The sequence below is a fragment of the Salmo salar genome, chromosome ssa12 (genome assembly GCF_905237065.1).
Source record: "Salmo salar chromosome ssa12, Ssal_v3.1, whole genome shotgun sequence".
Lineage (NCBI taxonomy): Eukaryota > Metazoa > Chordata > Actinopteri > Salmoniformes > Salmonidae > Salmo > Salmo salar.
The window spans coordinates 45691062-45707049 of record NC_059453.1 but is presented as its reverse complement, the minus strand read 5'-3'; the positions used below and the strand labels follow the sequence as shown (position 1 = coordinate 45707049).

The 15988-nt window shown below is 40.1% G+C and overlaps 1 protein-coding gene across 2 annotated transcripts in view; it reads left to right on the top strand.

The window, feature by feature from the left end:
• Window positions 1–15988, top strand: part of LOC106565280 (E3 ubiquitin-protein ligase Itchy) — a 73765-nt gene that overhangs the window by 37527 nt on the left and 20250 nt on the right. For both annotated transcript variants that reach the window (XM_045691403.1, XM_014132219.2), the window contains exon 11: window positions 790–859. In XM_045691403.1, coding sequence (XP_045547359.1) covers window positions 790–859 — 70 coding nt within the window. The remainder of the gene's footprint in view (window positions 1–789; window positions 860–15988) is intronic.

Here is a 15988-nt window from a genome sequence, read left to right as displayed (position 1 = left end):
AGTAAGGTTATTTTTAAATCTGGCAAGTTGATTGCGTTCAAAAGATGTAAATCTATAATTCTTTAAATGACAATATAATATTTTACCAATGTTTTCTAATTTTAATTATTTAATTTGTGACGCTGACTTGACTGCCGGTTATTGGAGGGAAACGATTTCCTCAACATCAATGCCATAGTAAAACGCTGTTTTTGGATATAAATATCAACTTGATAGAACTAAAAATGCATGCATTGTCTAACATAATGTCCTAGGAGTGTCATCTGATGGAGATTGTAAAAGGTTAGTGCATCATTTTAGCTGGTTTTATGGTTTTGGTGACCCTGTCTTTGACTTGACAAAACATTACACACAACTCTTGTAAATGTACTGTCCTAACATACTCTAAATTTATGCTTTCGCCGTAAAACCTTTTTGAAATCGTAAAACATGGTTAGATTAAGGAGATGTTTATCTTTCAAATGGTGTAACATAGTTGTATTTTTGAAAAATTTGAATTTTGACATTTATTTGGATTCAAATTTGCCGCTCTTGAAATGCACCTGCTGTTGATGGAGTGCACCACGGGTGGCACGCTAGCGTCCCACCTAGCCCCAAGAGGTTAACAAAGGACATTCCTTTCGCCAATACTGGAAGGGAAAAGAGAATCTTCTTATACTTACATATACGACAGGGTGTGAGTTGTCAACACCCACACAGGTTCCCTCCCTTCTACTATTGTAAAGAAGCATTATTCAACACATGTACTGTAAACTCTGCTAATTTCACCTCCTTGTTTCTCCATTGTAGCTCCAGGATCAGCAAATAGCTGCAGCAAACAAAGAGTTTGACCCACTTGGGCCGCTGCCACATGGCTGGGGTAAGTAGCACATTCCACGACAATGCGTTTCAACTGTAACTTATGTCACTATGCTTGGAAAGTGCAGACAAAACATCAAAATGTAAACATTACCTAGAAATGCCTTGCCAGTTTAGGTGGCAGCATCATGTTTGCTAGCTCAGGGCAGTGTTATAGCTAACTAACTGTACATTGTTTTTGCCCCACAGTTAGCCAGGTTAGTTAGCTAACTAGCTGAAATTACTTCCAGTTAGTTGGCAACTGCTCACACTCTTTCTCTTTACCCCAACACTGGTGTGTCAAAATGTACGTTTATTTTGACAGATTAGGATTCAATTAACTTTCTAAGCATACAACTGTAATGGAAATCTATATGTGGTACGATGAGGGATTCTAAAGCTTACTCTATGCTTACCAGTCGACACAGTTTGCAGAAATGTTGTAAAGTTTTTGTTAGTTTTGGTGTTTGGCAGGGTTTCTTTTGGCTGTTCGAGTGCACATTTTTTTCTTGAGGTAAGCTGAAGTTCGGTAGTCAACGTCTATGCCCCTTTGTGAGTGGTCAACAGTAAGGATTCTTCAATTAAATGTTTGTTGTCATTCAACGAGAGGAGACTACTTTTCCTGCAAATTTTTTTCGCTTGAAAAATATTTCACCAAACATCTTAGTTATATCTAAAATTGTGCGAATGAAGACCTCCTCAGCAAAAACTTCAATTAATGATAGATTTCTTAATTTATCTTAGATTGTTTCTGGCTATTTTTAGGAAGTTTTACTGGGTATGTTAATGATACAGTGTCTCAAGTAGGGCTGGGCGATATGGCCAAAATATTATATCACAGTATTTAAAAAGAATTGGACGGTATGACGGTATTTGACGATATTTTTAGTTTTTGAATAATGAAAGTTCTACATTTGCTTTATGAGTAGTGAGTGATCCTAGGGTGGTAACGCATACATTCTAAGTGATATCAATGAGTCTTTATCCATTCTGATTTGTTTTATACTGTTCAATTCAACTTCAACCAAAACAAATTTCAGCACTTTTATAATTTCTGCATTTCCTGCGCTCAATTGCAGTGGTGGAAAAAGTACCCAATTGTCATACTTGAGTAAAAGTAAAGATACATTGATAGAAAATTACTAAGTAAAAGTGAAAGTCACCCAGTAAAATACTGCTTGAAAAAAAGTCTAAAAGTATTTGGTTTTAAATATACTTAAGTATCAAAAGTAAATGTAATTGATAAAATGTACTTAAGTATCAAAGTAAAAGTATAAGTAATTTCAAATTCCTTATATTAAGCATACCAGATGGCACCATTTTCTTGTTTTTTATTTTTATTTTAGGATAGCCAGGGGCACACTCCAACACTCAGATATAATTTACAAACAAAGCATTTGTGTTTAGTGAGTCCTCTAGATCAGAGGCAGTAGATGACCAGGGATGTTCTCTTGACAAGTATGTGAATTGAACCATTTTCCTCTCCTGCTAAGCATTAGAAATGTAACCAGTACATTTAGGTGTCAGGGAAAATGTATGGAGTAAAAAGTATAGTATTTTCTTTAAGAATGTAGTGAAGTTAAATTTGTCAAATAAAAATTGTAAAGTACAGATACCCCAAAAAATTACTTGAGTCGTACTTGAAAGTATTTTTACTTAAGTACTTTACACCACTGCTCAATTGAGATCACTTCCACACTGCCACGTAGGGCTGCACGATATGGGCAAATAATCTAGGACTTATTTTTAACCAAATGTTGCAATCGCGGTTTGACTTGCTAATTAGAGCAAAACTGTTGGAATCATGGAAATAGAATGACTATTCTAATTCTATAGTTAGAATATAATAGTGGACACTTTGAATACAGTGTTTGAGATGACAACTAATTAAAATGCCAGGGAGGAGTTTTTGTGACAGGGTAGTTACTAAAGTGCTGATAAGTGTTTCCTAGGGGACCCTATAAGCTTTGGCTACATTGCATGTATTCTCTTAGCTACTTCATGTAGCTAACATATTCTTGCTTTGCATATTCCTCTTTGATTTAGAAGATGCTGTTGCACAAACAACATGCTGATGTAAGAAACACAAACTAATAGTGTCATTATAGAACGCTAGTGTATTTATATTAAGAAGGAAAGTGAAAACAGCATTGTTGTCATCAACATTGTTACATGTGCTGCGTTGACCATGCAGACTGAACGCAAGTGTCTCGTGGTTGAGGAACATCAAATGCGCTCCTTGAGTGACAGGGGGAGTGGCTAAGTCTGTGTGGAAAGTGGCACGGAGAGAAAGAGGGGAGAGAGATGTAAACTATAAAAATTGACATTACACATGGCGTATCACATTTAACAAACCAAACATTCAAATACCGGTATAGAAGGTAAAGTAAAAACCCAAACCGGTCCCTGCATCAATACCGGTATATCATAAAATACGGTATACCGCCCAGGCCTAGTCTCAAGTGGGACAAACAACTTTAATATTGCAGATATTTTCTAGGTTTTTGATCGAAGATCTCGAGGGAGTATGCGAGGCAGACGTTCGCTTCGCCTAACCAAGTTCTGCTAGGAACAAACCAAACCTAGTTGTAGATGCCTTGAGGGCTCTATTTTAACAATCCAGATGCAAACATAAATCTTAGTGCACTCGCTGTTGCTTTGTGGGTGTCAGATATATTTGTTCTATTTTGACAGCGGGAATTATGGGCGCACACCTGCCGTTAGTGTAAAAGGCAGGCTTTCTATGAATTATACCATTGTTGGTCTGACGAGGGCTTGACAACTCACTGGTCAATGAAAGCCTGCTCCAAAGCTTTTTTTTTTAAATATCTTACATTTTTTTGTTTTCCTTGTTTCAGGTCAACATCATAAACAAATTGTACATATATTTGATTTCCAAAAAACAAAACAAGGTAACATAAAACATAGCATAACAAACAACAAAACAATGAGAGCAAACAAAAACACACTATCAATTGTACATTCACTTTGAGTTCTCTGCTCTCTTACAATATTTCATTGCCTCTAACGATTTTTTTCTCTCCATACATGTCTTCCTTAATTTGACTGTTGCAAAGTGTGTGGCTGTAGTGTATATAGAATACAAAATACCCCTAACGGAGTATTGAGGCCTTGCCTTACAGCTATACAACGAAAATTATTCCATACAAGAAAGCGGAGTCAAGAGGGCCAGGGTCCAGTTGTATCAACGAAAGAGCCATAGTATTTGTATATTGACACTTCTTAGGGTATCTGCAACTTTAGGGGGAAGAGATGGCAAAAAGGGATCCAATATTGTGAAGATATCTCTTTCCTTATTCCTAAATATAGTGCTCATTTTCTCCAGTAGCAGCACTTTAAAGACCTCATAATTCCCCTGATTTATTGTTAGTAGCTGATACAGTTAAGGAGAATACATTTGCGGCCAACAAAGAGTATTTTTTTTAAGATTGAGCTGTGCTATGGTAAATGAGGGCCTATTTCCAATGACACTTATGAGTCCATTCCTAGAAAATTGTAATTAATGGACAAGTCCAAAACAGATGGCCGTGAGTGGCTTTTTCCTTCTTACACTTATTACAGGTATCAGATGATTTTGCATTCATTTTATTACATATAATGGGAGTCATATGAACCTTTTGCATAATCTTTATATTGTATCTCTTGCACCTTGCAGATGAACAGTTGTCATGCCTCGAGCACATCTTTTATCCAGTTTAGAATTTCTGGGCCTCTTTCCAGCTCTGTTTCCCATACCCTAATCAGAGCACTTGTGTTATTTTCAACATTACTGTATAGCAACATAAAAATGGCTAGACAATTTTGTCAACTATGGTTCGTATTGGGTTCTGTGGGGGGAACACCATCTTGGATTCAATAAGATACGCATAGAATTGTCTGTGTGATACAGCACATTTTTGTTGGATTTCCTGAAACAATAGCAATATCACCATCAAACATCTCTATTGACCTTTTACCTTTCTGTTACCAGAGGTGGAAAATGCTGTTAGAAACGCCAGGGGGAAGACCTTGTTATTAATAAGGGGAGTCAGAGCGGTGAAGTATTCCTTTCTCCCACGGTGTTTGCAAATATCTCCAGACTTTAAAGGGATTCTTTGGGATTTAGCAATGAGGCCGTTTACCTAATTCCCCAGAGTCAGAAACTCATGGATACCATTTTTATGTCTGTAGGAACTTAGAGGTAGTTCCGTGGACTAATGCTAACTAGCGTTAGAGCAATGACTGAAAGTCTATGGGTATCTACTAACATGCTATCAGATACCCATAAACTTTGAGTCATTGCTCTAACACTAGTTAGCAATTGCGCTAGCGTTAGTTAGCAACTTCCTTCAAACTGCACGCAGAGACTTCTGTGCTGACTGAGTTTCTGTTACCAGTCATGAAACTGATTTAAATGCATATGGAAATGTGAAGCAGCAGTCATTACTGACCCAGTTAGAGCAAGGTTAATCTCTGAGCCATTATGTGAGCATGACATGCCCAGTTGTAAAATAGCAAATGAGGTAGTGCCAGGCCTCCTAAATTGTATGGTAGCTGCAGTTTACTCATTCTCAGCCTATTTTTCTTAATTGAGCGCATTAAAATTATTTTTCGGTGTGTGAATATATAATGACACCATCTGGAGAGGATGCTAAAGTCTTGGAAAAATATTCATTTTCATCAGATGAATTCTACCCAACCATGATAATGGCAAGTCGATCAACCTGTCTAGGTTTTCCTTAGCTGCTCTAATTACAGATGGTAAGTTGCTGTTGGGCAGGTACATTTTTGTGCACATTTTTTGAATGGAAAGTTGTTCAAATAGTCACCCAAGCGACCTAGGGGCATAACTTTATAAATATTTATTTTGTAACCAGAAAAAGCGCTAAACCTCTTAAGAATTGGAATACACATTTCTGGGTTAGAAATTAATAACAAAATATCATCTGCATATAGAGACAGATATGTGAGTTTGTCTTACAATCTTGACACCTGTAAGACCTTCCTGGGTACGTATAGCCTCTGCCAGGGGCTTTAATACCAAGGCAAATGACAGGGCTCGCCCTGGCATGTCCCTCTACCCCCCCAAAAAAAAAAACCTGTGACTGCATTCCATTTGTTATCACAGCGGACTGAGGGGCATGGCATATCAACTTTATCCAGTTAACGAAATTTTCTCCCACTTCAAATGAAGTACTTTAAATAGGTATGGTCATTCTACTCAGTCAAATGCCTTCTAAGCATCCAGTGATAGAGCAGTGAGCCTATGTTGCGATTGCCCACCGTGTTCTATTATGCTGAGGAAATTTGTTAAATTGGTGAATGAATGCCTTTGCGTCTACCAGCTCTATTTAAGGTAGTAGAACTCTTTCTAGTCTCCTAGCTAGGGTCTTAGATAAGAGTTTACTGTCCACATTAATAAGGGACACAGGCATATAGCTCAAGCAGTCTTCTGCTGGTTAACCTTAAGAATAAGATAAATATTAGCATGGTTTAAAGTTGGAGGTAGTTCGCCATTGGCAAAGGAATCTGTATACATTCCTAAATAGGGATTCTGTTATGTCATGTCAATTCTTATAAAACTCTGGTCTAAACCCAAACGGGATTTCCCGTTTTTAAGGGTTTAATTGCCTCTTGTATTTATTCTTCAGATATCTCTTGCATTGTAATTCTGTCTCCCACAGGTATTGTTGGGAGAGAGTCTTTATCCAGACAGGATTGCATGTCAGCCAGATTATTGTTGGAGTCTGAGCTGTAGAGCGACAGTTAATTTCTCTAGTGTTGCATTGTTCCACCCCTGATTGATGCTTTTATGAAGGGATAGCAGCTGGTGCAGTTATATTATTTGCCAGTCTTGAGAGGAGGAGACTTTGCTTACTTCCATATTCATATAATTTGTGTCTAGCCTGGAAAAGAGATGCTTTTGATTCATCTGTAAGCAGTTAGTCTAATGCTGATCTTGCAGCTTGTAATTCTTTGAAGTCTTTTTAAATTCATCTCAAGTTGCTTTACTTATCTCTAAGTCCAACTGTAGTTTTAATGTTTTCTCTCTTTAAACTGCAAGATGAAATAATCTTAGTTTTAATGTCACGTGCACAATTACAGTGAAATGCCTTCAATGCCTTGCCAGGTCTAAACCCAACAATGCAGTAATCAATGTAGTACTACAAATAATTCCCCCTCATAACTGTCTTGCCTGCTTCCCAAATTATTGAAGGAGATTTGTTGGATGTTTCAACGTTCTCCATGTAGAGATTCCATTGAGTCTTCAAATAGACGATGAATTCGGGTGTGGTTCGATCCCAGGCTGTGTCACGGCCGGCCGTGACCTGGAGACCCATGAGGCACATTTGGCCCAGCGTCGTCCGGGTTAGGCAAGGGTTTGGCCGGCCGGGATTTCCTTGTCCCATTGCGCTCTAGCAACTCCTTGTGGCGGGCCGGGTGCCTGCAAGCTGACTTCGGTCGCTTCTGGACGGTGTTTCCTCCGACACATTGGTGCGGCTGGCTTCCGGGTTAAGTGAGCAGTGTGTCAAGAAGCAGTGCAGCTTGGCCGATTCGTGTTTCGGAGGACGCTACACTCTTGACCTTCACCTCTCCCGAGTCCGTAGGGGAGTTGCAGTGATGGGACAAAACTGTAACTACCAATTTGGATATCACCAAAAGGGGTAAAAGTACAAAAATATGTGTAATATATTACACACAAAATGAAATAAAATATATGTATACCCTTAGTTTTCCTAGATGCCTTCTGATTGGGAGGGTTTTTTTTCGCTTTAATTTCTCATGTCAGATTGTTCCTGTAGGAGAGCAATCTGAACCTTTTCTCTTTTAAGCTGATAAGCTAATTAATTCCTTTCAAATTAATAGTAGTTGTCTTTAAATACTCATGGGGGTTTGCTGTTACAGGATTTGCAATGAGAAAAGTCAGTTTTTCACATTTTGACAACATTAAAATAAAGAAAAAAATAGCAATCAATATACAGTACCAGTCAAAAGTTTGGACACCTACTCATTCAAGGGTTTTTCTTTATTTGTACCGTTTTCTACATTGTAGAATAATAGTAAAGAATCATGTAGTAACCAAGAAAGTGTTTTATGTATTTTAGATTTAGCTACCCTTTGCCTTGATGACAGCTTTGCACACTCTTGGCATTCTCTCAACCAGCTTCACCTGAAATGTTTTTCAACAGTCTTGAAAGAGTTCCCACATATGCTGAGCACTTGTTGGCTGCTTTTCCTACATTCTGCGGTCCAACTCATCCCAAAACATCTCAATTGTGTTGTGGTCAGGTGATCTGATACAGCACTCCATCACTCTCCTTCTTGGTCAAATAGCCCTTGCACAGCCTTGAGTTGTGTTGGGTCATTGTCCTGTTGAAAAACAAATGATAGTCCCACTAAACGCAAACCAGATGGGATGGCGTATGGCTGCAGAATGCTGTGTTTGCCATGCTGGTTAAGTGTGACTTGAATTATAAATAAATCACAGACAGTGTCACCAGCAAAGCACCATCCCACCACCTCCATGCTTCACGGTGGGAACCACACATCCGGAGATCATCTGTTCGCCTTTTCTGCGTCTCACAAAGACACGGCGGTTGGAACCAAAAATATCACATTTGGACTCATCAAACCAAAAGGACAAATTTCCACCGGTCTAATGTCCATTGCTCGTGTTTGTTGGCCCAGGCAAGTCTCTTCTTATTGGTGTCCTTTAGTTGTGGTTTCTTTGCAGCATTTCGACCATGAAGGCCTGATTCACACAGTCTCCTCTGAACAGTTGATGTTGAGATGTCTGTTACTTGAACTCTGAAGCATTTTATTCACCTTATGGAGGGCTCTGCCCAGGTAGAGAGATGCATTCTTGCTGTTGCTGCCCCATGATTTTTCCGCAAGTCCTGACTATCTTGCCCAACCTATTTTTCTGTGTTACCTTGATATTCCCAAACCAGCAGGTCAAGCAGTAGGACAGAATGCTCTCAGTGAATGATTTATAAAAGAGAACCATGATGGTTCGATCAACATTAAAAAAGTGCAGTTTCCGTAGGAAATAGTCTCTGTTGGCCCTTCTTAAAAATAGCATCAGTACACTGATCCCAGGACAGCTTGTTGTCTTTTAAAATGGATTTTACCTTTATTTAACTAGGCAAGTCAGTTAAGAACACATTTTTATTTTCAATGATGGCCTAGGAACAGTGGGTTAACTGCCTTGTTCAGGGGCAGAACGACAGATTATTACCATGACAGCTCGGGGATTTGATCTTGCAACCTTTCGGTTACTAGTCCAACGTTCTAACCACTAGGCTATTTTGCCACCCCTCAATGACTAGCCTAATGTATTTGTACTCCGCTATTTCAATGGGCTCACCTTTTATCAGTGATGGTGTGTGCATGGTAGTGTTCCTTCGAAAGTCAATCACCATGTCCTTTTGTTTTTGATTAGATGGGATGACTCACACCAGACAGTAAAATCATTCAGAGCCAGTCCGTACTCCGTCTCATCTCCTTCGAGAAGACTGACCAAAGCAGTATCGTCAGCATATTTGATCAGGTGGCACCCTGGGAACCGGCTCCGGCAGCTGTCTGTATACACTATGTATAGTACTGGTGAAAGAACACTGCCCTGTGGGGTTCCAACTAAAGTAGTGTGCACCTCAGAGAGTGCGTTGCCAACTTGTACCTGTTGAGACCTATCAGTTAGGAAGTTAATGATCCCTGTGATAAGCATAGCATCAAGTCCGAAGACTCCTCTGTGTGACCGCAAGGACCAACGGATTGATTGTGTTAAATGCCGAGGAGAAATCTGCAAACATAATACGCACATGGGTTTTACTGCCCTCCAAATGCATGTACACCAGATGTAAGAGCAAAAGGATGGCCTCTCTCTGACCGGTATGCAAATTGGAACGGTTCAAGAAGGTGACTGGTGGTGTTGGTGATGTATATGTCGTGTCTTGGCTATGCCGGATTAAGTGATATGACATGCTAGTCTATAAAATCCTTTCTCTGTAATTAATATTACCTGATTGAGCTAATCATGTAAATGTAATTAACTAGAAAGTCGGGGCACCACGAAAGAGTGTTTATAGAGCTATTATCTTCCGAATAAACTCTTGAAGACCTAGTAATATTTTACATCAATAGCAGTCAATATTAATCGTCACCTTATTCAGTCTCATCTGAAAGTTGTAAATTCTTGGTTATCTTCACGAACCCTAGGCTAACAAGTTGAATCAGCAATACAAAATTGGGTTTAATTATTTATTTACCAAATACCTAACTAATCACACAGAATTACATATACATAGAATACAAATTATGTCATACAGAAAACGTCCCTTATGGACGGAACCTGTATGAGGCTTGTTACACAAAGAGAGGGGGTTGGGCTTGAATGAAAGAGCGGGAAGACAGAGGAACAAAGGGAGAAGCTAAGCTTTCGTAAATACAGTATCTAATGCATTCTAAATTACCGCCCATTTGGAAAAGGAAAATGCAATAAATATTGACTCTGAGCTGCGCTTCGGTAGGTTGGTCGTAGATGCTGGCTGTGTTGGCCAACAGAGATCTTCCTGTCCTCGGAAGAATGTCTCTGGTGGTAAATTGGATTAGACTGGATACGTCGTCCATCCTTCCCTAGCCCACGTTTACAGTGGCCGCTGCTAACTCAGCGGCTAGGAGGTATCACTTCTGTAGTGAATAAGAGTTCAAAGTTCATACCATTCACAACCAAAGCTCACGCTGAGGTTGGCTTTGTTCTGTACTTGACATGTTAGTCCTTTTTAACGCAGAGGCTGCAGTCCTCACGTACCCGGAACACAAGGTTACATTTTCGTCAAGGGCTTATATAGTGGAGGGGGAGAAGGGTGTGTTTCATAGTTTATAACCCATTCTCTCTACACAGGGGCGGGCCACTGATTGAGCAGGGCTCTTTTCTTATGAAAACCCAATTCTCTCATTTGGAAGCTAAAATTACATTTAATCTTCTAACAAACAGTTTCAATATCAAACATTTAAATTGCACAACAATTCCATGTGAATCTGATAACTAGAATGTGTAGACTTTCCCAGATACAGTTTATGTCATCCTGTCATCAGTCATAATTTCTCAGATGACAACCGAACTGGCATCCATACTCATTAAGTACCAACGCATATTTCCAACTGGTTCTATTACCGAAATATGGTTCCTTTCCCCCCACTTGTTTGATGTTCCCAGACTCTCTATGTTTAACAAATACTATTCGAGAGTCCTTCAGTAGAGTCAGAGAGAGAGGGGTAGGGAGAAAGGTATTTATGGGGGGTCATAAACCTTACCCACAGGCCAACGTCATGACATATGCCTTGATCTTTTCAAGAGATTTAATCAAGAGAGATGTCAGAGCGACAGGTCTGTAATCATTTGATGCAGACGAATGAGAGGTTTTTGGGACAGGTACAACAATAGATTTTTTTTCGCTTTCATACTCCAGTGCTTTTGAACACTCGTTGTACGGCTTCCTCATTGATGACAAGCGTGCTCTTGGTTGCCATCTCATCCTTATCCAGACAGGCCAGGGGAGTGGGGGCGACCCCAGTTTCAAAGCGGGTGAAGAACTAATTTAGTTCATTGGCTGTAGAGAGGCACAGCCTCTCATCCAGGCAGGGATCGATAAGTTGCCTACCTTTTTGAAGGGGGCATTTGCCATATTCTTAATGCCCAACCAGGCAGACCGAGAGTCTCCCTGTAACATTATCTGTTGCACCTTATCCTTGTACTTGCATCTCGCCTTTTTTATCGCTTTGTTCACCTCTCTGTACCTCTTTTCTTTCGAGTGGATTCCTGGAGGCAAACACTTGTTTCTTCTTATTAAGTACCACTTTCAATTCTTTGGTCACCCATAGTTTGTTGTTAGGAAATATCTTACATGTTTTTTTGGGATCACCAAATCAACACAGAATTCAATATATTACGTTAGTCAACTCGTTCAGGTCAGCTGATGATTCTTCAAATACACTCCAGGTGGTACAATCAAAGCATCCCTGCATTTGATCAATACTATCATTGGCCCACACCTGTATTTGTTTTTCCACCACCTTCTCCCTTTTGAGTAACTGTCTATAAGTTGGTTGTAGAAAAACAGTGTTATGATCTGATCCACCCAGTGGAGGTCTGGCCAAGAATGAATACGCTTTGGGGACCGAGCCGTAACATAAGTCAATGATCTTATTTTTCCTTGTTAAACAAGTCACACACTGGGTGTAAGTACTCAGTGTGCTTAAAAGTACAGCTATTGAAATCCCCCATATGAATTTGGGCACATCAGGGGAAATTGCTTCAAGCTCTTGAGTAAGGTAAAATAATTGTCAGCTGCAGAGCCGTTTGCTCTTGGATGGATATAAACAACTGTCAAAAAAAGCTAGGGGAATTCACGGGGTAGGTAGAAGGGGCATAGTGACACTGATAGTAGCTCTATATCAGGAGTGCATTTTTTTTCTTCCTGACAATCGTAGTTTTACACCCTCTATCATTCATCAGAACGTGGACTTTGCCTCTCTGCTCCTTACCAGTCGCTTCTCTGTCCATACGAGTGATAGTGAATCCGTCAGGGGTGACTTCAGAGTCGGGCACCGCCTCCAACAGCCAAGTTTCAGAGAAGGCCATCACACAGGCCTCCCTGTATTCATATACAGTTGAAGTCGGAAGTTTACTTACACCTTAGCCAAATACATTTAAACTCAGTTTTTCACAATTCCTGACATTTAATCCTAGTAAAAATTCCCTGTTTTAGGTCAGTTAGATCACCACTTTATTTTAAGAATGTGAAATGTCAGAATAATAGTAGAGAAGAATGATTTATTTCAGCTTTTATTTCTTTCATCACATTCCCAGTGGGTCAGAAGTTTACATACACTCAATTAGTATTTGGTAGCATTGTCTTTTAAATTGTTAAACTTGAGTCAAATGTTTCGGTTAGCCTTCCACAAGCTCCGCACAGTAAGTTGGGTGATTTTTGGCCCATTCCTCCTGACAGAGCTGGTGTAACTGAGTCAGGTTTGTAGGCCTCCTTGCTCGCACACGCTTTTTAAGTTCTGCCCACAAATTTTCTATAGGATTGAGTTCAGGGCTTTGTGATGGCCACTCCAATACCTTGACTTTGTTGTCTTCGTTGTCCATTTGGAAGACCCATTTGCGACCAAGCTTTAACTTCCTGACTGATGTCTTGAGATGTTGCTTCAATATAGCCACATAATTTTTCTTCCTCATGATGCCATCTGTTTTGTGAAGTGCACCAGTCCCTCCTGCAGTAAAGCACCCCCACAACATGATGCTGCCACCCCGTGCTTCACGGTTGGGATGTTCTTCGGCTGTTAAAACAAGTTTTAATGACTACCACCTAAGTGTACGTAAGCTTCCGACTTCAACTGTAGATACCATGAGTTTGCCCTCAATTCGTCCATTTTTCCCTTAAGTGATTGGACATTGGAGAGCAGGATAGTTGGAAGCGGAATCTTTTTGTTCCTAGTCAACCTCTGCTGCACACCGCCTTTCCTGCCCCTTTTCCTCTTCTTTCTTAGTAGTCCTTCGCCCAGGTTGTTTTGTCTCACGATCTCTGCAGGTATGTCCTCTTTGATCCATTCTCCCGAACGTGAGTTATTACATTGTAAAAGAGTTTCTGCTGTAGCGGATGTCTGGTGCCGCTGACTTTCTCAGAAGTTTGCATGCTGTTTCAGGTACCAGCAAAAGTAATCCAAGATTATTCTCCACTGTACGCACTTCATGTCGCTCTACCATAGGCTAATCGGTAATCTAATGCAACATAAAGCACTTTTAAATTACTAAAAGAAAAGCGTGAAAAATATACGAGTTTAAACAAGTTTAAACAAGGAACAAACAAACGCTGCAGGGCACCACTGCGCTGCGCCCCAGTCCAAAAGACTCTCAGACCATGAGAAACAAGATTCTCTGGTCCGATGAAACCAAGATTAAACTTTTTGGCCTGAATGCCAAGTGTCACGTCTGGAGGAAACCTGGCACCATCCCCACGTTGAAGCATGGTGCTGGCAGCATCATGCTGTGGAGATGTTTTCCAGCTGCAGGGACTGGGAGACTAGTCAGGATCGAGGGAAAGATGAATGGAGCAAAGTACAGAGAGATCCTTGATCAGAACCTGCTCCAGAGAGCTCAGGACCTCAGACTGAGGTTAAGGTTCACCTTCCAACAGGACAATGACCCTAAGCACACAGCCAAGACGACGCGTGAGTGGCTTCGGGACAAGTTTCTGAATGTCCTTGAGTGGCCCAGCCAGAGCCCAGACTTGAACCCGATCGAACATCTCTGGAGAGACCTGAAAATAGCTGTGCAGCAACGCTCCCCATCCAACCTGACAGAGGTTGAGAGGATATGCAGAGAATGGGAGAAACTCCCCAAATACAGTTGTGCCAAGTTTGTAGCATCATACCCAAGAAGACTCGAGGCTGTAATCGCTGCCAAAGATGCTTCAACAAAGTATTGAGTAAAGGGTCTGAATACTTATGTAAATGTGATATTTCCAGGGTTTTTTTTATAAATAGGCAACATTTCTAAAAACATGTTTTGCTTTGTTATTATGAAAAATGTTTATACATTTTAGAAGGCTGTAACCTAACACAATGTGTAAAAAGTTAAGGGGTCTGAATTCTTGTGTGTCTGTGTATTCAGTACCAGTCAAAGGTTTGGACACACCTACTCAGTCAAGGGTTTTTGTTTATTGTTATTATTTTCTACATTGTAGAATATAAGTGAAGACATCAAAACTATGAAATAACACGTGGTAACCAAAAAGGTTTTATGTATATATATATATATATATATATATATATATATATATATATATATATATATATATATATATATATTTGAGTTTCTTCAAAGTAGCCACCCTTTGCCTTGATGACAGCTTTGCACGCTCTTGGCATTCTCTCAACCAGCTTGTCACCTGGAATGCATTTCAATTAACAGGTGTGTCTTGTTAATTTGTGCAATTTCTTTCCTTAATTCGTTTGAGCCAATCAAGTTGTGTTGTGACAAGGTAGGGGTGGTATACAGAATATAGCCCTATTTGGTAAAAGACCAAGCCCATATTATGGCAAGAACAGCTCAAATAAGCAAAGAGAAATGACGGTCCATCATTACTTTAAGACATGAAGGTCAGTCAGTGTGGAAAATTTCAAGAACTTTGAAAGTTTCTTCAAGTGCAGTCGCAAAAACCATCAAGCGCTATGATGGAACTGGCTCTCATGAGGACCGCCACAGGAAAGGAAGACCCAGAGTTACCTCTTGCTGCAGAGGATAAGTTCATTAGAGTTACCAGCCTCAGAAATTGCAGCCCAAATAAATGCTTCAGAGTTCAAGTAACAGACACATGTCAACATCAACTGTTCAGAGACTGGGTGAATCAGGCATTCATGGTCGAATTGCTGCAAAGAAACCACTACTAAAGGACACCAATAAGAAGAAGAGACTTGCTTCAGCCAAGAAACACAAGCAATGGACATTAGGCCGGTGGAAATCTATCCTTTGGTCTGATGGGTCCAAATTGGTTCCAACCGCCATGTCTTTGTGAGACGCCGTGTAGGTGAACAGATGATCTCCACGTGTGGTTCCTACCATGAGCATGGAGGTGGGGGTGCTTTGCTGCCATCCCATCTGGTTTGCACTTAGTCCCACTATCATTTGTTCTTCAACAGGACAATCACCCAACACACCTCCAGGCTGTGTAAGGGCTATTTGACCAAGGAGAGTGATGGAGTGCTGCATCAAATGACCTGGCTTCCACAATCACCTGACCTCAACCCAATTGAGATGAGTTGGACCGTAGAGTGAAGGAAAAGCACCCAACAAGTGCTCAGTATATGTGGGAACTCCTTCAAGACATTTGGAAAAGCATTCCAGCTGAAGCTGGTTGAGAGAATGCCAAGAGTGTGCAAAGTGGTCATCAAGCCAAAGGGTGGCGACTTTGAAGAGTCTAAAATATATCTTGATTTGTTTAACGCTTTTTTTTGGATACTACATGATTCCATATGTGTTATTTCATAGTTGTGATGTCATTACTATTTTTCTACAATGTATAAAATAGTAATAAAAAAAAAAAGAAAAACCCTTGAATGTGTAGGTGTCCAAACGTTTCTA